Source organism: Myxine glutinosa, chromosome 1, assembly GCF_964187855.1.
Source record: "Myxine glutinosa chromosome 1, kmMyxGlut1.1, whole genome shotgun sequence".
NCBI lineage: Eukaryota > Metazoa > Chordata > Myxini > Myxiniformes > Myxinidae > Myxine > Myxine glutinosa.
The window spans coordinates 151,542,973-151,564,494 of NC_136261.1; the positions used below are offsets into that span (position 1 = coordinate 151,542,973).

General features: G+C 47.0%; 1 protein-coding gene across 6 annotated transcripts in view; it reads left to right on the plus strand.

Annotated features, from left to right (window-relative positions):
- Nucleotides 1–21,522, plus strand: part of ABCB6 (ATP binding cassette subfamily B member 6 (LAN blood group)) — a 129,124-nt gene that overhangs the window by 28,891 nt on the left and 78,711 nt on the right. The window contains exons 1-4 of one of the 6 annotated variants that reach the window (XM_068120022.2): nt 3,081–3,201; nt 13,366–13,514; nt 14,662–14,934; nt 19,227–19,364. In XM_068120022.2, the coding sequence (XP_067976123.2) occupies nt 13,437–13,514; nt 14,662–14,934; nt 19,227–19,364 (489 nt within the window). In that variant the 5' untranslated portion in view covers nt 3,081–3,201; nt 13,366–13,436. Of the gene's footprint in view, nt 1–3,080; nt 3,206–13,258; nt 13,515–14,661; nt 14,935–19,226; nt 19,365–21,522 lie in introns of those variants that run through there. The other 5 variants (XM_078778571.1, XM_068120006.2, XM_068119998.2 and 2 more) reach the window with 5 other exon arrangements.

A 21,522-nucleotide genomic window follows, 5' to 3' on the forward strand; every position in this document is an offset into this window, starting at 1 on the left:
TGCACGATCAAGGGGCTCCAGGAGTTCCTGGGCATGGTGAACTTTTATCATCGGTTCCTGCCCCGCATCGCCCAGCTCCTGCGCCCCTTGCACGAGGCCCTCGGAGGGAAGCCGGGCAAAGGTGACGTTACCTGAACCGCGCAGATGGACGCGGCGTTCGCAGGCGCGAAGCTCGCCTTGGCTAACGCCACCATGCTCGCGCACCCGGCGCCCGATGCACCGATCGCCCTCACCACCGACGCCTCGGACTACGCGGTGGGCGCAGTGCACGAGCAATGGGTGCGTGGTGCTTGGCAACCGCTGGCGTTCTTCAGCCGGCAGCTTCGCCCGCCCGAACGCCGCTATAGTACCTTCGACCGCGAGTTGCTCGGGCTTCACCTGGCGGTCAGGCACTTCCGCCATCTGCTCGAGGGCCGTGCGTTCACGGCCTTCGTCGACCACAAGCCACTGGTCTTCGCGATGGGCAAGGTCGCCGAGCCGTGGTCGGCCCGGCAGCAGCGTCACCTCTCGGCCGTGTCCGAGTACACGACGGACATCCGGCACGTCGCGGGGAAGGACAACCCGGTGGCGGATTGCCTTTCCCGGTCCGTCGCCCACGCGGTCCACCTTGGCATCGACTATGCCCGGATGGCGGCGGACCAGGCCACCGACCCCGGCGTCCAGGCCTTGCGGACCGCCGTCACGGGCCTCCGCGTCACCGAGGTGCCGTTCGACGGCACGGCCCTCTTGTGCGACGTCTCCCTCGGGCAGCCTCGCACCATCGTGCCCGCGGGCTGGCAGCGCCAGGTGTTTGACGCCATCCACGGCCTGTCCCACCCGGGCACGAAGGCCTCCCAGAGGTTAGTCGCCGACAAGTTTGTCTGGCATGGCCTCTGGAAGGCCGTCCGCGGCTGGACTAGGACGTGCCTCGCGTGCCAGCGCGCGAAGGTGCACCGGCACACCCAGGCCCCATTGGCCCCGTTCACGGTGCCGGAACGAAGGTTCGACCACGTACACGTGGACCTGGTGGGACCTCTGCCCCCCTCGCAGGGTTTCACCCATGTCCTGACGATGGTGGACCGCACCACTTGGTGGCCGGAGGCCGTGCCTTTGGCGGCGACGACGGCGGCGGACGTCGCACAGGCGTTCATCGCCACCTGGGTCGCCCGGTTCGGCGCCCCCTCGGACATATCGTCCGACCGCGGCCCCCAGTTCACCTCGGAGCTCTGGGGGGCGGTCGCGCGGGGGCTCGGGGTCCAGCTGCACCGAACCATGGCCTACCACCCCCAGGCCAACGGCCTGTGCGAGCGGTTCTACCGCTCGTTGAAGGCCGCGCTCAGGGCCACCCTCCGCGACTGCGGCTGGGTCGACAGGCTCCCCTGGGTCCTGCTGGGCCTCCGGACGGCGCCCAAGGACGACCTGCGTGCATCCGCGGCGGAGTTGGTCTTCGGACAACCGCTGCGGGTGCCGGGCGAGTTCCTCCCCGACCCCACGGCACCATGGTCCGCGCTGCAGGAGATGGCCCGGAGGTTCGCCCCGGTGCCGATGGCGCACCACGGGCACCCGCCTACCCACGTCGCCCCGGAGCTTCGCACCGCGGAGTACGTCTTTGTCCGGCACGACGCCCACCGGACACCACTGCGGCCCCCGTACGATGGGCCTTTCCGCGTGCTGGAGACCGGGGTGAAACACTTCACCTTGAACATCGGCGGTACTCCCGACCGCGTCTTGGTGGATCGCCTCAAACCGGCCCACCTCGACGTGGACCACCCACCGCCGGTGGCTCGGCCCCCGCGTCGGGGCCGCCCCCCATTGTGGGCGGACCCCCGGCACCGCCCAGGCCCGCCACCCCCCGGTCCTGCGCCCATCCCGGGTGCAGCCGGAGGCATCCCAGCTGGCATCCCTGCACCCCGGACGCCGCCGGTCGCCAGAGGGCGCTTCGGCCGGGTCATCCGTTTGCCCCGCAAACTGGCCCTCCAGGTGCGCGGGAATTCTGGGGGGGCGCGTGTGGCGGACACGAAAGCTCACTGGTGTGAGGGCATCATTCCACGCACCAAGTGGGCGGCGGCCATGCCCGAGGGGTAGGCGTGGCCGCGGGATATACACCGGGCGCGCAGCTCGGAGCGCGCCAGTGCTACAGTGAGCTCTTCTAATAAAGACTCTTAAACTCACCGCGTTGTCCGCTTCCTTCTTGTTGTACAAGTAAGCGCGCGTAGCACCGCGCTTCAAAGTGATCTTAACACGGACATACACCTCAACACGCAACCCCCATGAAGGGGAAACCCGCTTGGCGAGGGTGGCAAATTAATTCGCTACAACCCTCATTTTGTGACCCTTAGTCCTCCTGTCAAGTTTGGTTGAGATTGGATAAGTAATGACTGAATGTATCGTGGTCAAAAATCGTCAGACAGACAGACACCAAATTGCTTATTTTATTTCGTTCGGTACGTTGTTGGATATACGGGCAGGGTTTCACAGGCTAATTGCCTAATCGTCTGTTTAGACGCGCACAACTAAACGGATATTAATCTCCCTTCATAAATTGCTATGTAAACGGGTACGGTATTTAGTACATAGCTGCTGTGGACATACACCTCAAGCAGCTCTAACGACCAACTGGTACAGCCTCTGACCATCAAGAACTTAAACAGTGTTAACAGATGTTTGTAAACAACACCAAAATGCTCATTTATAAAGTTTCCTAAATCAGACCTTCGGTCCGGTTGGCTTTCCAGGAAGAGAAGGCAGGTTGTTTCAAGGCGATTGCCTCACCAGTGGATTAAGTGTACCTTGGATGAGACTGAGAGGGTTCCCATCTTGCACTGTCATTTTAATATTCATGCTTAAGGCGTATTTCCCAACACTTTTTTCATTGTTTCCTTTTTTACATTAACGGGTTTTTCCTTGTTCGTTTCAGTAATTCAAAAGAAATAGAGCATATTTGTTTCGTCACTTGAGGTGTATAGCCGGAAGGTAAACTAGCTTGGCTGTGGTTTCATTTATATCCGCACTGCATTAAGAAAATGTGGCAACAGCAAAGATTAACAACGAAAGTTGTAAATATATGGTAGAAGTGTTTAAATAAATTGCTAAACGCTACTACACCTTTAATGCAATTTTTTACGTAATTACGAATATAGTTGTGGCGCAAGTACTAGTAGTGCGCAGAATTTCTGCTCGGGGAACCTTTGCTCTGAGTGATCTTCACTTCTTGGTTTTGCTGTGGGTAAACAATGCTCATCCTTATAAACCGTCTCTTTATCTCTATTTCTACTCGCATTAAGTTTGCATTACATCCCACGATTTGTCAAAAGAGATCACACAACGCAATGAGGGATTGTCTGTCGTTTGTAATTATTGTACCGACCTAGTTAGTAATAGTTAGTAACCTACCACCGTTGTTCTGTGCACTACCTGTAATTATTTTTACCTTGGCGTGTTGCCTGTACGGAAACTCAAAGACCATACTACCTTCCATTTATCTGTAACAATGAACCATGATTTACGGTGGTGGAGTTTTATTTACTCGATGTTGCGATGTTGTACTAATACTATAAATACTGTACACACCTTATTGTACTGTGTTGCTTTATAGCCGATCTTTTACACCTAGTTATGGTTGGAGTTGCTTTGTACTCGAACTAAACTTGAAGAAAATAACAACTAAAATGAAGATTTACGATTTTATGCAACCTTGACCTTTAACTTAAACTTTTAACCTTTTCATCTGAAAAAACAATCAGCTTCTAGCTTTTGATTGGTGACCCAATTTAGTGACCCAATATGCAAAAAAAGATTACATTTCAGGTCAATTGGATGACAATCGATGATTTTAGGGGACGCTGTCCTTTTGTCCAAATTTATTAATTAGTCTTCTCCATCGTGTCATAATAAAGCTTTGTTGAAAATTTGATGACAAAAGCTGAAATGGAGAAAAAGAATTGTGGCCCAGACACAAACACATGTTGTGTCCATTACCCTTGCACATATTTTGTGTGCACCCACACGCACACACCCACCTGTACGCACACATGTATGTACGCACACATGTATGTGCGCACACACACACACACACACACACACACACACACACACACACACACACGGGCATTAAGACATTGTGGCACAAGGGCATTAATACTTTGTGGCACAAGAGCATTAAGACTTTGTGGCACAAGAGCATTAAGACTTTGTGGCACAAGGGCATTAATACGTTGTGGCACAAGGGCATTAATACGTTGTGGCACAAGGGCATTAAGACTTTGTGGCACAAGGGCATTAAGACTTTGTGGCACAAGGGCATTAAGACTTTGTGGCACAAGGGCATTAATACTTTGTGGCACAAGGGCATTAATACATTGTGACACAAGGGCATTAAGACTTTGTGGCACAAGGGCATTGAGACTTTGTGGCACAAGGGCGTTAATACTCTGTGGCACAAGGGCGTTAAGACTTTGTGGCGCAAGGGCGTTAAGACTTTGTGGCACAAGAGCGTTAAGACTTTGTGGCACAAGGGCATTAATACTTTGTGGCACAAGGGCATTAAGACATTGTGGCACAAGGGCATTAAGACATTGTGGCACAAGGGCATTAAGACATTGTGGCACAAGGGCATTAAGACATTGTGGCACAAGGGCGTTAATACTTTGTGGCACAAGGGCGTTAAGACTTTGTGGCACAAGGGCATTAAGACATTGTGGCACAATGGCGTTAAGACTTTGTGGCGTTCAGACGTTGTGGTGCAAGGGCATTAAGACGTTGTGGTACAAGGGCGTTCCGACGTTGTGGTGTTTAGACATTGTGGTCATCCCAATTTCTGCCCGAGGAACCACTGATATGCCCTACCTTGATAGCTCCAAATAGAGCAGTGAAGGCAAATCATTTATTGTTGGTTAGTGTTTATTTCATCTACATCGTTACCATAATAATGTGGCTAACTTATGTACACCCTCCGATTGTGTTGTTTGCCCATGATTATAGGTGTATCCGATGAAGTTCAATTATTTGTCACAGCTGTTTTGCAACTGGGAATACAAATGAGGACGTTTTCTTCACCTGTTAAGAGTTGTGGTTCTATATTGTCTGAATCTAGAATGGCTAGAAAACAACAACCAGTTAGGACTTAGGAGTACAAGCCAAAACGTTCTGCATACAAGTGCTAAGTGGCACAGATAAACAAATGGATTTTACATTATCATGCTAGATATTTCACCATGACTTTGCTTTATATCAGGGGTGGGGAACCTTTTTCCTGTCGAGGGCCATTTCGATTTTTAGAACATCCTTCGAGGGCCATGCTAAATTATTGAATACATAGATCGGACTCACCTAATGCGATGGCTGGAACTGTTTCTCTTTGGCGAGGCGTTTGGTGTCAGGTGGTAGTGATGATGATGCTACTCGCAGCTGGTTTTGCAGGTTTGGGTCAGTCAGTCTTGAGCGGAACCGAGTCTTTGCAAGAGTCAGTTTTGAAAAGAACTGCTCACAGCTGTAGGTCGTCCCAAACAGTGATGCAAACTTCAGTGCATGTCTCCTCAGAATGGGAAAATCCTCAGCACGTACATACAGTTTGTAGAACTCGAGCAAAGGGAGGACAAATCTCACACTCTTACTATGTCTCTCCGAAAAGATCGACTGGACAACCCTCCCATCTACTTTCTCAACAATCCTCTCCAAGAAGTTCTGTCGCTCAAGCTTTTGGGTCTCACTATCTGCCATGATCTTTCTTGGGAAAACCACATTTCCAAGCTGGCCTCCAAAGCCAGTCGCCGACTGGGCATCCTCCGTCGTGCGAAGTCCTTCCTCGGCACACCTGAGCTCCTCACCACATACAAGGCTTTCATCCGCAGCTCAATGGAATACTGCTCTCCCCTATGGGCCGGTGCTCCTGCCTCACATCTAGCTCGGCTTCACGCTGTTGAAACCAAAGCTTTCAGAATTATTGGAATCTCCCGCGATGAAGCTATCTCTGAGGGCCTTTCACTCACTCACCACAGGCAGGTAGGTGGTCTTTTTGTCTTCTTCCGACTCCTCTCCGGCCTTGCACCCCCAGCTCTCTCTGTGCTCTGTCCCCCAAATATTCCTACAGGTCGCACAAGATCTGCCAGCAACCCTCTGATGGTTAAACTGCCGAAATCTCGGCTGTCTGCTCACCTTCACTCTTTCATTCCTCTTTTCCCCCGCCTCTGGAACAAACTCCCTCACTCCCTTCAATCCCACTCCTCCCTCCAGGTCTTTAAAACAGTTGTTCACCACCATCTCTTATCTTCCCCCATCCAAAACCTTGATCTTTTCTACCCCCGCTAATTCACCCCAGATCCACCTTGTTTGAAATTCCAACTTCTTTCCTGGAAGTCCTGGCAGTGTCCATATGTTTTATACCTCTCCCACCCCCCTTCCATGCCCCACCTTCCCATGCCTCCCCCCCCCCCCAACGCCCTTTCCCTCTCACAGATCTCTCGATGTCTCCATGTCTCTCGGTCCCTGCTCTCAAATGTTGTGTTTGTGTCCTTCCCCCTCTCTCCCCATCTTGTCTACCGCTCCCTATGTTATATGTTTTATGTGTCGGTTTGTCTTTCTGTGTGATTAATGTTCGCTCTTTCACGAGCCTCGATCTTGTATACAAAAAAAAAAAAAAAAAAAAAAAATTTTTTTCTAGATAGATGAATTGCCTCGCGGGCCGGATCAAACGGTCTCGCGGGCCGTATACGGCCCGGAGGCCGGAGGTTCCCCACCCCAGCTTTATATACTCACTTAAGGGTGTAGTACTGGTGAAAAATTGAGAAAACTACATAGGTACCTTTGAGAGGCCTTTACACAAAAACAAAGTCAAGTTAATATCTAATTTTCATTTTTTCTTGAAAGACATAATCTTGGCTTTAACTCAGACCAGTTTCAACGCTTCTTTGTCATATTACATGCATATAATTTGCATAAATTAGACCGTCAATAAAAAACAAGGAAAAACAAAGAACACATTTCTACTTCTATCTTCTATGTCACCTGTCATTCTTTTCACACAAAACTTGGTACATGTATTATACATGTGTTACTCTACTACCTGATGAGAGGATTTTGTGAAATTATGTCAAACTAGCAGAGGTACCCGGCTTTGCACGGGAGTGGGAGGAGGAGGGGAGGGGGAAGAGGAGGGGAGGGGAACGGGGGGGAGGGGGGGAGGGGGAAGCGGGGGAGGAGGAGGGGAGGGGGAAGAGGAGGGGAGGGGAATGGGGGGGGAGGGGGAAGGGGGGGAGGGGGGAGGGGAAGGGGGGAGGGAAGGGTGCGGGGGTGCCCAGGGGAAGAAGGGCCCCTCCCCTCCCCCTCCCCCCCTTTCCCCTCCCCCCCTCCCCCTCCCCCTTCCCCCTCCCCCTCCCCCTTTCCCCTCCCTCCCCTCCCCCTTCCCCCTCCCCCTCCCCCCTCCCATCCCCTTCCCCCTCGTTCCCCTCCCCTTCTCTTCCCCCTCCCCTCCTCCTCCCCCTTCACACCAGGGGGGTTGACTCAGCCTGTCATCCCACCGAGGTCGGAAGTCGGAACTCATTGTCGTCAAATAAATGTAGCCTGTATGTTTCACTCTTTGTCACATGCCGTTGGTCCCATGTCAATCGGATGAAGTTGAAAAATTAACGTTACGAAGGTTCTCTGGGACGTACTGATTCCGAATAATGAAGTTGAAAAATTAACGTTCCGAAATACGCTAATTACGCTAACAGAAGCGCTGGAGGGAGCACTGCGCTCCCTCCCTTAGATTCCCTCCCTCTTCTGCTAGCGCTAATTACGCGTAACACACTAATTTTAAAACCCGAAGTTTTTTTAATTTTAAGGTGTGCTGTAGTCAGAAGCGCTAGAAGCGCTGCGCTCCCTCCCTTCGAATCCCTCTCTCTTCTGCTAGTGCTAATAATACGCTAATTTTAAAACCCGAAATTTTTTAAATGTTTATGTCTCCGTGACATTCCTGGGACCATCCCGAGTCGAACAGTACTTTCCGCTCGCAAATCCGTCCACGGGTTCTCGAGATCTTAGAGATCATAGATACATAGATCAGGACCAACTCTACTTTATCTATCTATAATTCCAGTAATCTCTGTACGTTTGTACGTTTGTACGTTTGTACGTCTGTACGTCTGTACGTCTGTACGTTTGTCTGTGACCGCTGTTTCTCGACAACTACCGGTCCGATATACTTGAAACTTGCCAGGTATATTGCTGGGGCCCGAGGATGTGCCTTTTCAAGGTTTGAAATTAATCGGACAAGTACTTACCGAGCTATGGCGATTTAGCCGTTCGCCGTTCGCTTTGCCGTTGCGAATGGACCAAACCATTCATGTAAATAGAGGGGGGGGGGGGGGGGTTCTGTGGTCGTTCGCTTTGGCTTTGCGAATGGACCAAACCATTCATGTAAATAGAGGGGGGGGGGTTCTGTGGTCGTTCGCTTTGGCTTTGCGAATGGACCAAACCATTCATGTAAATAGAGGGGGGGGGGGTTCTGTGGTCGTTGCGAATGGACCAAACCATTCACATCGAATCATCGAATCACATCGAATGGACCAAACCGTTCGCTTTGGACCAAACCATTGCATGTAAATAGAGGGGGGGGTTCTGTGGTCGTTGCGAATGGACCAAACCATTTCATGTAAATAGAGGGGGGGGGGGGATATAATTTTAGATATATATATAGTACGGGCATTGGCAAGGAACGGGCACCCACGTACGGGCAATGCCCTAGTATATATAGATGTTCACTAATTAGCTAATTATGCCAATTACCAGATAAAACTTGGTTGTCCTTCAATAAATCCACAATGGCTACTCCTATAAACAAAAGCCTTTACATCATTTTAAAGGAAGTGATATTCTGAATATCCTGTCCAAATTTCAGCCCAAAAGAATGATGCAAATTAAAGTTATAACAAATTTCATGCAAAATATTATATTGAATTGAATTGAAATTTGAATTTTTCAATATTTAGGGGTACTTCAATGACCTCTAATAGCATGATTCTTGTTCATAAGACTATAAGGAAACTGTTCAGCTAAAAAAATATATATATATATATATATATATATATATCACCTGTTCACCAGTACTACACCCTTAATGCCATCACATGCTATCACCCATTAAGTTATCGTTATCACCCATTAAGTGGAAATTGCTGGGAGTGTGGTTCTTGTACTCAAATATATCTCATTTATGGGCCTATGGCAATTGAAATGCTTGGCATTTGCATTTACTTGAAATGACCAATCCTAATTGAATTGCATCCAACATAGTGCCATTAGCCAGCCATTCAAATCTTTCAGTGACAGTCCATCCCAGTCACTCAACTCTGGACATGCTTCTGCTCCTCTCAGCAATGTTTGGAGGTCCTCAATCTCAAGCAAGAGGTTCGAACCGTCTCCCTGGACATGTGTTGGGCATTGACACAGTCTGGCATCCCGCTTTGCTTGCCAAGCTCTTTCTGTGGCATATAAGGGCACTTTCATTCTTATATTTCTGACTTCCTCCACTTACACAGTCAATGTGTTGCCATCAATGGAAGCCTCTCATCCCTTCTCTCAGTAGATGCTGCAGTTTCCCAAGGCAGTGTTTGGGCCCAGTCTTGTTCCTCATCTATATAAATGACCTCTCTGAGGTTTTGGCCCGCTCTTCCTTTTTTGCAGATGACTCCACATGGTGTTCTAGAGTACCTGATCCCACTGCTCGGCAGACTGAAGCTGCGTCGCTCACAATTATCTGGAATAATTGCTCACATCACACAATAATCTGGAAATGATTAGACACTGGTCTGATAAATGGAACATGTCCTTCAATTCGAGAAAATCTCACACAAACCCAATTTCCCCCAGAAGGATCGTAAAACAAATCCACCTATGCACAGGATCAATTTCTTGAACTTCTAGTCCTCACCATCAACCATGACCTTTCCTGGACTGGCCAACAAGAAAAACTGGCCTCCAAAGCCAGCCTCAGACTGGGTATCCTTAATCGATCCACATCTTTCCTTGGAAAATTAGAGCTGCACAGTCTACCAAACCTTTATCCGTAACTCAGTGGAGTACTGCTCTCCGCTAAGGGCTGGTGCCCCAATAACACTTCTGTATCTCATGAATTTTGTTAAATCTAAAGGTCTGAAAATAGTTTGGATCTTCTGTGATGAGGCCAAAGCACCTGGTCTGTTGCTCTTACATCAAAGGTAGTTTGGTGGTCTGTCTTTTCTTCTGTCAATTCTCTAGTGTTGCTTCCTCTACTGTCTCAGTAATCCGACTCTCCCTATGTAATCCAGGATGCACATTTTCTTCTGGTATCTCGTGGTTGAACGTCCAAAATCCTGGCTGACTGCACACGTCGATTCATTTCATCCTCACTTCTCCCATCTGTGTAATGATCTTCCAGAGGCTGTTCTGTATCCAGGGCTTTAAGCAAGCAGTGCATCGCAATCTCTTGTCATCCTCTATTCTAAGTCGTGACCTTTATTACCCCATTAACCTTTCATATCCCAACTGTCTTACTTGTTAGTTTTAGTGTTCTCCCCTCCTCTGTATCTTCCTTTCCTGTGCATTAATTTCCTTGATGCCTGGCACATTGTCAGTTCTACCTCGCTCTTCCATGCCCCTGTAAAGAAAATAAGCGTCACACCTAGGTCCCCTGTCGGTGAAGTGATGTGAGTTGACAAAGTGGAAGACGCAGGAAACATGGAAGAGTCGATAATATTTGCGAGTGGGTTGGAGACACACCCACACACCAGATTAGAAGTTAGTAGTTCGTTTATTTTTCAAGATATTCTGCTCACAAGGTTCAGACCTATATGGTGGCGGCCATCTTGGATTTTGACGTGGCGACCCAATTTTCAATAGCGTTCTTCCTTATGCCTAGATACAGTCGCGCACCAGATTAGAAGTGAGTAGTTAGTTTATTTTTCAAGATATTCCGCTCACAAGGTTCAGACATATATGGTGGTGGCCATCTTGGATTTTGACGTGGCGACCCAATTTTCAATAGCGTTCTTCCTTATGCCTAGATACAGTCGCGCACCAGATTAGAAGTGAGTCATTGGTTTATTGTCCCCCCTCGCACCGCGGAGCGAAAGGGGGACGATGGTTTCCCCTCTGTTCGTGTGTGTGTCCGTCCATCCGTGTGTGCGTGTGTGCATGGGTGCGGACGTGCATGCATGCCTGCATGCGTATGTGCGTGCGTGCGTAAGCAAAGGACCGAATTCTAATTTGGTGTGTGGGTGCAACCCACATCAAAATCCAAGATGGCCACCTTGCGTCTTCCACTTTGTCAACTCACATCACTTCACCGACGGGGGACCTAGGCGTAACGCTTGTTTTTCAAGATATTCCGCTCACAAGGTTCAGACATATATGGTCGTGGCCATCTTGGATTTTGACGTGGCGACCCAATTTGCAATAGCGTTCTTCCTTATGCCTAGATACACCCACACACCAGATTAGAAGTTGGTACTTCGCTTATTTTTCAAGATATTCCGCTCACAAGGTTCAGACATACATGGCGGTGGCCATCTTGGATTTTGACGTGGCGACCGAATTTTCAATAGCGTTCTTCCTTATGCCTGGATGCACCCACACACCAGATTAGAAGTTAGTACTTCGCTTATTTTTCAAGATATTGTTACGGACGCGGTTAAAGATGTTATATTTTGACCGAGCGGTGGTGTAACCGCGGCCGAACAGTTATTCCCCGACTAACCCGATTCAACCCCAAACGTTGGCCGTATCGCACCGCAGCTGCTCAATATGGAAAACTCTAAAGCGACCGAATGCAAAGAGGAAGAAGACGTACAGAAGAGTAACTGGGTTTATTATTTACACATATAAGCAGGAAGAAAGCAGTCACGTTTATTTACAGGCACATGAGACGCAGGTGACACAGTGAAATCCTTAGCTTATACAAGCTTAATTACCTACCTAGGACAGAACAAACAAAGACGACTCACACGGGGAATGATGATAGGGATGGCAGATGGATGGCTGGCGGGATAGGGAGGTCCAACTGGTCCTGCAGCACGATCGACTCGTTGGGCAGCCGCCGTTCCTTCGCGGCCCTGCTCCAAACTGCCGTCCAGGCCTCACGCTGCTGCGGCTGCAGTTTCGGTGGCTCCAGCTGCAGTAAATGCAGTTTCGGTGGCTCCAGCTGCAGTAAATGCAGTTTCGGTGGCTCGAGCTGCAGTAAATGCAGTTTCGGTGGCTCGAGCTGCAGCTCAACTCTGGACTTCTCTCGGACTCAACTCAAAGCGCCTCTCTTGGACCCAACTGCTTGGACTCCCTCTCGTCTGGGTTGTAAAAGCTCCTCTCCTCGGGAAACGCCCTGCCGTGGGTTATATAGGCCCCGCCCCTCAACCTTTGCGAACCTCCCCGATCGCTCTTCCTCCGCCCTCTCTAGCCAAACCCCTGGCTCATGGTTGGTCGAGTGGGGCTGGCTCACTCCTCCCCTCTATGACGAGGTGGAGACACACCTTTCTTCTCCGACCCTGCCTCGTGGTCAATGGCGGTTATTGGAGGGGAGGTAATTGCCAATCGACGAAAGGGGGGAATGGAGGTTTTGGGAATGGGAATGAAGGGAATCTATCTCTTTCACTTGGTGCAATGGAGTACTTCAATTAATGGGAGACACAGCCTTACCCTAAAACACAGAATAAGATATAACTATCGAACAGGGGTATTCTATGATTGGCTGACGTGTATGCTTTTGGACTAATTATGGGACGCCCTTTTGACCTTTACACAGCTCCGGAGGCAGGAGGGGCCAGACTCAAGCAATAATAATAATACACACAATAAAAAAAATACAGTCCTCATATCCGCAACAATATTTTGCTCACAAGGTTCAAACATACATGGTGGTGGCCATCTTGGATTTTGACGTGGCGACTCAATTTTCAATAGCGTTCTTCCTTATGCCTAGATACACCCACACACCAGATTAGAAGTTGGTACTTCGCTTATTTTCAAGATATTCCGCTCACAAGGTTCAGACATATATATGGTGGTGGCCATCTTGGCGTTTGACGTGGCGACCCAATTTTCATTGGCGTTCTTCCTTATGCCTAGTTGCCCCCACACACCAAATAAGAATTCGGTCCTTCGCTTACGCACGCACGCACTCACGGACGGACGCACGCATGGACGGACGGACAGACGCACACACGGACGGAGGGGAAAACCATCGTCCCCCTTTCGCTCCGCGGTGCGACGGGGGACAAAAAACCCCCGATAACAACATCAAATGTATCTCTATCTTTTCTTTGTATTTTCTCAGGACTGTGCATGTGATGCTGGGCCCTTTTTGCAAAAATGGGATAAGTCCTTCTGTGGCCTGGATTCTCAGAGGGCCTTCACCCTGCCTGTACAATACCGTTGTTGCAGTGGTTTTGGCTGGAATACTTCTCATCCTGGGATTGGTGCAGTGCTGCTGCTACAAACTCAATGGCGTGCGTATGGAACCAAAGTTTGTGCCACGATCAAAGCTCTTTATCATCCAAGTCCTGCTTACCCTGGTCATGGCCAGCTTAGCAGTAAGTAATGGACACAGTAACCATGTTGGCTGTTATTTGACTGCTGTCATTATTTCATTTTTTTTCTTTTTATTTATTTACACTGATTTGCAATATAACCTCACCAATAGTTTTTCAGAGTTCAAATTTATCAGTTGTTCGATAGCCCAGGCATGAATAAATACCGCTAATGATGAGCCAAAATGTTTTACCTCGTGTGGCTAGAGGCAGTGATTTTTTGTTTTAAAAAGTGCCTTTTCCGTTTCCAAAAATCCTAAATTCAGTTTTAAAAATAAATTTCCGTTTTGTGTTATGGATGGAAAAAAGAAGCATTTATTTGTGTACATACTTGCATTGGGAAAATACAATTTTCCTAAAATCTTCGACAATGCCCATGTGTGTATTTTGCCATCAGCGTGACACAGAAGCATGGGAATGATAAGATGGAAATAAAATTGTAATTAAACGGCTGGTGAGAGCAATGTGGAAACCGGATCCGTGGAATGTGGCAAACAAATTCAGGCAATACTGTATAGTGAATACTTTATTTGTAATTCCCCCTAATTTGTAATTTGTTTATTTTTGTAATTCCCCCTTTAATGGACGGAGGTTATATTTTCACCCTGTCTGTCTGTCTGTGCAAAGGACGGATTCAGAAGTCTGTGCACATCTCAAAAGTTATTGATGGATTCAGAAGAAATTTGGTGGACAGGTTGAGTGTGCGACAAGGACTAATTGGTTAGATTTTGGTGAAGATATGGATCTGAATCCGAATTTTTAAATATTTTAAGTGATTCTTCACCATTTAGAGATGGGGCCAAAATGATACATGCCATGATATTTTAAAATGTTGTTGAATGATGACGAAACTTGGTGGATGAGTTGGTTAGGTGACAAAAACAATCCAAGTCGATTTTTGGTTAAGGTCCGGATCCAGATCTGGCCTATCAGTGGAATACAAAACCTAAACTGTTCAGCCTGGCAGAGGTATGCACTCTACCGAGTGCCGTTCTAGTTTACCAAATTGTTGGCTACAATTCCCCCAATATATAAATATATAAATGCCCCCTAAGAAAGCTTAATGCTTTTTATAAAGGAATAAAGTTTGGAAGTGCTCAAACATTTCTATAACATGGGAATGCCATTTTGTGTTCCATACTTTTCATAGGTTGTGTACGGTGTTTATCATGGAGTAATGAGCGAAGACGGAAAGGTGCCAGGCAACGTGCTTATTTACTCTGTGCTCCAAGCTGTGGTCTGGTCTGCCTCATTGGGTTTACTGTGGCTGGAGAGGCATTGGGTACTGGCTGGGCAACGCGCTATAGGCCATGGTACTACCTTGCTATTGCTGTGGGCTGCAGCAGCTATTGCAGAACTAGTGGTGGTGATTTCGTGGAAAAGCCCGCTGTGGTGGTGGCATCTGGAAAACTCCGAAGACAAGGTAAAAACCTTAACAACAGCAGAAACAACAAAAAAACGCATATTTGGTAGACTAAAAAAGTTTCTTTTAATGTTATCAAGGAAAATCATGTCTTCAATCTTCATGGCATCAGGAAAGTAAAACACTGTGGGAGAAAAATGTCTCACTTGCTGGAAAATACAGAGAAAAAGACGAACTAACATCTGTATCAAGATTTTGTTGTGCAGGACTATTTATTCATAATTATATGTTTATGTATTATATATTTATTCATAGTTGAGGGGAAAACATGATGGCAACACTCTCGGTGAAAAGGACATGTTTTTTTCTACCTATTTGCCGGCTCTGCAAGGATGAGGTCAAGCCATTTGACAAGCATTAATGGGAAAAGGTGTTTAATATAAAGGAGCCCAGATGCACACAGAATTAAAAATATTAATCAGCGTGCGCCAATCTTACCTCAAACTACAGTTAAAGGATGGGATTTCACTGCAGTGCCGAGCACAGGACACAGCATCTTTGATTTCAACCAACAGACCAAGGTCATATCAAGGTTCTATGATCACAGGTGCAGCATCAGAAAACTACATCATTCAGTATATTTATCCCCATGCTTTTTGGGGAAAAAAACGGGGGGATATTGTAATTGGGTCTGTCTGTCTCGTCCGTCTCATCCGTCCATGACGCTATATGCTTTTAAACGGTTGGGCAGAAATTCATCAAACTTGGGAAGTATGATTGCCACATGGCAAGAAGGTGCAAGAGCAGTGTCATTTTGGCCCCATCCCCTGGGGCAGAGTCAAAAGTCAAATACCCAAAAATGCAATTGCAAGCATATTTTGAAATACTTTTAATTGAACGTTTTATTTGCAATCAACATTGGGATACGCATGAAATATGTAAAGATATTTTGGATTTGACCCTCTGTTGTCTTAATGGTTAAGATGGCTGGCTTGAGATCTCAGGGTCGTGAGTTCTAAGCCCCTGTCATACCGTTGAATTAACAGCAGGTGGGTTCCAGACTGTCATCCTTCTGAGGTCATCAAAATGAGTGGGAAGAATGAGCCATTCAAGTATCCTACGTCTGAGTGGCGACCCATCCAGGATTGTGCCCAATAACCTAGGAAACTGCTTCGGCAGACTTATGGATTTGAAGATGCAAAAGGAGTGGTCTTCTTCTTCTGCATGCCCCAGGGGGTGGGGACTTAGTCACGATGGTCACACCAAGAAAAATATTGTCATGTCGGTGGGGTAAAGCAATATCTAGAGTCAGGTAGATCTGAATAGGTAACATGCTTTGTCTGTCGCGGTAGGGAATCAGCCCTGTAATAAGTTCTGTGTGTTTAGTCCGGTTTGTCAGTTAAGGAGAATACCTGTGAACATACCAGGATGTTCGTGTGCTAGGTAGTTGTAGGGATTAAAGATAACAGCCCTTGTGTGTCACACCTGGTAATCAAACCTTTGTCCCTTATGGCAACGCACACCTGTAAGCACTTAGATAGATAGGCCCTTTATCGCACACAGTAATTAAATCCCCATCCCCTTTCAACGACTTTGGAAGAAGCCAGAATGGGGCACCGCTGGGTGGCCGCCGTCAGCTACACCACGAGCTATGACCACGCCACAGGGAACGTGTGATTGAAGGGAAGGAGCTGGAAGGTTCGGTGGAAGGCACTGGTTGGTGGCGCGCCAAGGCTGACGTCACCGCCCAGGTTATAAAAGGGCACTGCAGGACATTTTCAGCAGCTCTAGCCCTTGCACTCTCTGCCTCTTGCGCTGCGTGTCTCTGGAGCTCTTGGTTATTTCTGGCTGTCTTGCGCTGCACGACATTTTAGCAGCTCTCTTGGGTTTTCATAGCGTGCAGTCGCAATTGCTCTCCTTTGGCCCTCTCTCTCCCCTTTTGCCGTTCTTCTTCGCTGGTCTATTGGTGCTGTATGACATCTGTTGGTCCCTGCGCTTCTCTTCATCGGGCTGACGGTTCGCTCATGGTGCTTGGAGCGGTGCTCGGTGCTTCTGGAGCTTAGAGTGGTGAACGGGACCTCGTGTGCGAACGGAGAAGGCGTTGGCTCGGGTCTAGCGAAGCGTGCAAGGCGGACGGAGGATTTCTCCGCACCGGAGTTTGGAGCACCATTGGACGATACACTGCAAGACGACGGACAGATAAGACCGCACCCGACATTCACAATTCCATGACGATTTCATTTGTTCATTCATCCCTGTGTCCTGTTGTTGAGTCTGGTGTGTGGGATCCCAATTTAGGAATTAGATTTATCGTCGCGTTTCCCTGTCCCGATCCTTATTACAATAAACCCTTTTATTATTTCTCATTCCTTTCCACTCTGATGTCCGTTTGAGTTTGTTCCCCTTCCACAGTTACACGCTCCCGCTTCTTCCTCTTCCCTTCTGCTCTTCCCGCGTTTTATAGCCGAATCCGTGTTTGGTCGTCGCCTCAAGTAAGTCCGTTTTGGTCCATCCGCGGTCCCTGGTGTTAACCGGAAGGGTCCGCGCGACAATATTTTTAACTCAAAATTGATATTGGGTCATTCCTGGTGGAACATTTTCCCACCCTTCAACTTTGCTTTAGGCGGGGAGCATGGATATTTGTGATGGTGCACCATTGACGTCTTTCCAGTTGAATCTGCATGTGTCGACTGCAATTGCAAGCACAAAATTGTCAATCATAAGGTTGAGCTGCAAGGTAGCTATGCAAGCAGTGAAAGATGCTGCTGTTCTCTTTCAAGACATGGAACTTCTTTCCAAAATCTGAGATGTGGATTTCATTGCAAAGGAAGTAAAGTATCACCATAGGTGCTGAGAGGTATACATCAACAGAGCACACAGGAGGAATCTATCAACATGTGAACAGACTGGCTATGCCAAGACAAGGGATATTCATACCAGGGCTTTTGAGATTCTCAAGGATGACGTGAACCAACATATCATGAAGGTCAACCTGGCTGAACTAACTATCTCAATCCACGCCCATTGCAAATCAATTTTGGTGATTTTTGAGTCCATGGTGCAGCATACACAGTTCAGCCCCTAGAAGATGAATTATTGAATCACTTTGCTGACCAATCTGCACAAGAGTACGATGGACGGGGATGACGCAATACATTCTGCCATGGAGTATGCTGGTTCCTTTGAATACAAAGTGACGGAAGCTGCACTTCACTTTAGAACCGTAATACAAAAACCACGAGTAACATGCAAAGATCTACCCAGTCCATTGGCAGCAGAAGCCATTGCTGAAGGACAGGCAGATCCACCTGATGCATTACTACAATTTTATTGTCTACTGTATATAGGGTCTGAGGAAGTCTGCTCAAAAGTGTGTGCAGAGCGTTCCCTACAGCCTGCTGCCCGTATAATTAATTCGCTCCAATTTTGGGATAACTTGGACATACAAATAATACATACAAATAACAGACATGTAATTATAAGTGCCCTATCTTTTGGATTACTCTGTTTTTATTTCTTCTACTTGTCTTTCTTTTTTCTCTCACACACTCTCTCATTTGACCTTTCATTGAGATCTAACAGAACAGTGGGTTGACATCTTATGTGAGCAGATGCATATCCATTGACGCATTCACATCAACTTCTATTTTCTAGTTACCTCCACCACCGAAGGTTATTTTTTCACCCCTGTCTGTCTGTTTGTCTGTCTGTGAACCGGACATCTCAAAAAGTTGTCGGTGGATTTGGCCGAAATGTGGTCGAGAGGTTGGGTATGTGACAAGGACGAAATGATTAGATTATCTGAATCCGGATATGAATCCGATCATTTTTTAAAGTGATTCTTCACCATTGAGAGATAGGGTAAAAATGATTTATAGCACAGTATCTCAAAGAGTTGTGGACGGATTCGGACGAAACTTGGTGGACCGGTTGGGTGTGTGACAAGGACGAATCGATTCAATTTTTGGATACAGAGACGGATACGAGAATTTTTAAAATTTTCAAGTGATTCTTCACCATTGAGCGATAAGGCCAAAAACGATATATAGCAAGATATCTCAAAAAATTATGGACGAGTTATGACAAAACAAGATGGATGAGTTGGTTAGGTGTCAAGAGCAAACCGATTAGATTTTGGTTCAGGTCTGAATCCAGATCCGACCTATTAGTGGATATAAACCATAAGCTTTTCAGCCTGGTGGAGGTATGCTCTCTACCGAGTGCGGTTCTAGTTTTTGAAATGTTTTGATGCCATGAGTGGGTGAAATAAAGGTTGATTGTCGAAAATTTCTGCAGAGATTTCTAAAAAGGCAATTCTATTTTTAAGTTTCCTTTTACTACACTGTTTGCAGGTCGACCTGGGGCTCTGGGTGTCACGTCTGCTTTTTTCTCAACTGCTCTTCGTTATTGGGCTACGAGCACCTGGATTGCCACGACGGCTGTATAATCTGATTATTAATGAGGGCGAGAGAGATGTCGAAGAAGGCACGGTGAGGTCTGCTTTATACTTGCTATACTCTTGCATCTTCTTCCTTTCCTTTTTGCATCATATTTCATCTCCAGTTTATATTTTTAGTCGTATGTAGAGTGAAGGTAATGTTATATTCAGTGATGTCTTTGGTGTCAGGAATAAGCTATATTTTGCTTGTATATTCATCATCATCACCACCTTGCAGCTTACACAAGTCCCATTAATCAAGCTTTTGGTGTGGGTACAACTCCCAAACCACTGGCTATTTAGGCCTGATTATTGTAGATATAGTGGGGTGACAATTTGGAAGTTAACCAAGGTACTGGCGCGTCATGTCGTACTCTTTTAAAAGGAACATATTGTGTTTATTTTTCTGTCAAACATACACCGTGTATTTCCATCATAATAAATGACGGTTAAAGCGTATTTGTAGCCTTTATAACTCTTAAGTTCAATCAAGTTGCTTGTCAAAATATGCGGTGAAAATTCTCAAATCCAAAATTCTGAAATCCGAAATGTCCCAAAATCGTCGGACCAAAATTCGAACTTCAGCACATCTGTAGATTCAAATTTCCTGGCAAAATGGCATTCACGTTTGTGAAGGCTGGAGCTCTGTCGTCTGGTGCGCTGCTGTGACACATACCAGCACGCATCATGTGTGTCCTTGTCTTCCTTGTTTGAATCTGTTAGCATTGTTACCCCGTGCTTTTCGCAAGATATCTTGGTATTTTTTGCCTTATTCTGCCTTCATATTAAATGTTGTCCCACAACAGTCCAAGTGATAGTGCTGGGTCTTGTGCTGCATAGAGAAAGCATGTTACACTTAATTAAAGAGAACATTGAAATTCTGCAGAAATTAGATAAGGGCGAGTTGATGCGGAACCTGAGGAAGCATTACGGTGTTGGTAACACCAACATTTATGATATAAGGTGGCAACGTGATAAGCTGTTGAAGTTTTACACTAATAGTGATTCAAATAAGGGAATTGCTAAATGGAAAACCTCGCACGGAGGTTGATCGGTGGGTGATGGAGTATTTATTGCTCTCCCCTCTGGGTTGGTACTCCTTCCTCGCACCTCGCTCTGCTTCACGCTGAAGAAACCAAGACTTCCAGAATCCTTGGAGTCTCCCACAATGAAGCCGATTCTGAGGGCCTTTCACTAGCTCACCGCAGGCAGGTAGGTGGTCTTTCTGTCTTCTACCGACTCCTCTCCGGCCTGTCTCCCCCTGCTCTGTCTGTGCTCTGTCTCCCAAATGTTCCTGCAGGATGCACAAGATCTTCTGCAGGATGCCAGTAACCCTCTTCTGGTGAAACTACCAAAATCAAGCTCACCTCTTTCATTCCTCTTTTCTCCCTCCTCTGGAACAAACTCCCTCACTCTCTGCAATCCCACTCCTCCCTCCAGGTCTTTAAAACAGCTGTTCACCACCATCTCTTATCTTCCCCCATCCAAAACCTTGATCTTTTCTACCCCCGTTAATGCACCCCAATTCCACCTTTTTCAAATTCCGTTTTTATTTCTGAAAGTCCCTGTAGTGTCCATCTTGTTTATCCCTTGTACCCCACCCCAGCTCTCTCCCTTCCACAGATCTCCCGATTTCCCTGTTCTCTAAAGTTGTTGTGCTTCCCTCTCTCTCCCCTCTTGTCTTCTGTTCCCTTTATTAAATGTTTTATGTGTTAACTCTTGTACGAGCCTCGACTTGGTATACAAATTATTATTATTTTAAATTAAAAAAATCCCCATCTTCGCCATCGCACTTGTCACTCATTTATCGCATATTTTATTGATTCTAACCTTTCTCTTGTATTCATTCTTGAACCTATTTCACTCTTTTCTATCCACTGTTTTGACTTTTTCAAGGTAGTCTTCTTCCACCCACTTGATTTTGTATATACAATACTAAATAATCGGTCATCTCTGTCACTAATGCTAAGTACTGAATTGTTGATTTCATCACCCATAAGAACTTGCAAACAAATTATTTATTTCCTGTAAATTAGCTACAGCTATTGTGTGCAGCCTGTGGCTGCTGGTTGCATCATTTTCTGGGGGCGCGGCTCTGCCGCTGATGCGGTGCCCTCTGTTATCAATACATTGGTACTCATTCCACCAACCTCTGAAATATGACAGGCTGAGTTAACCCCACCTGGTGTTAATTCAACGGCCGATAGGGA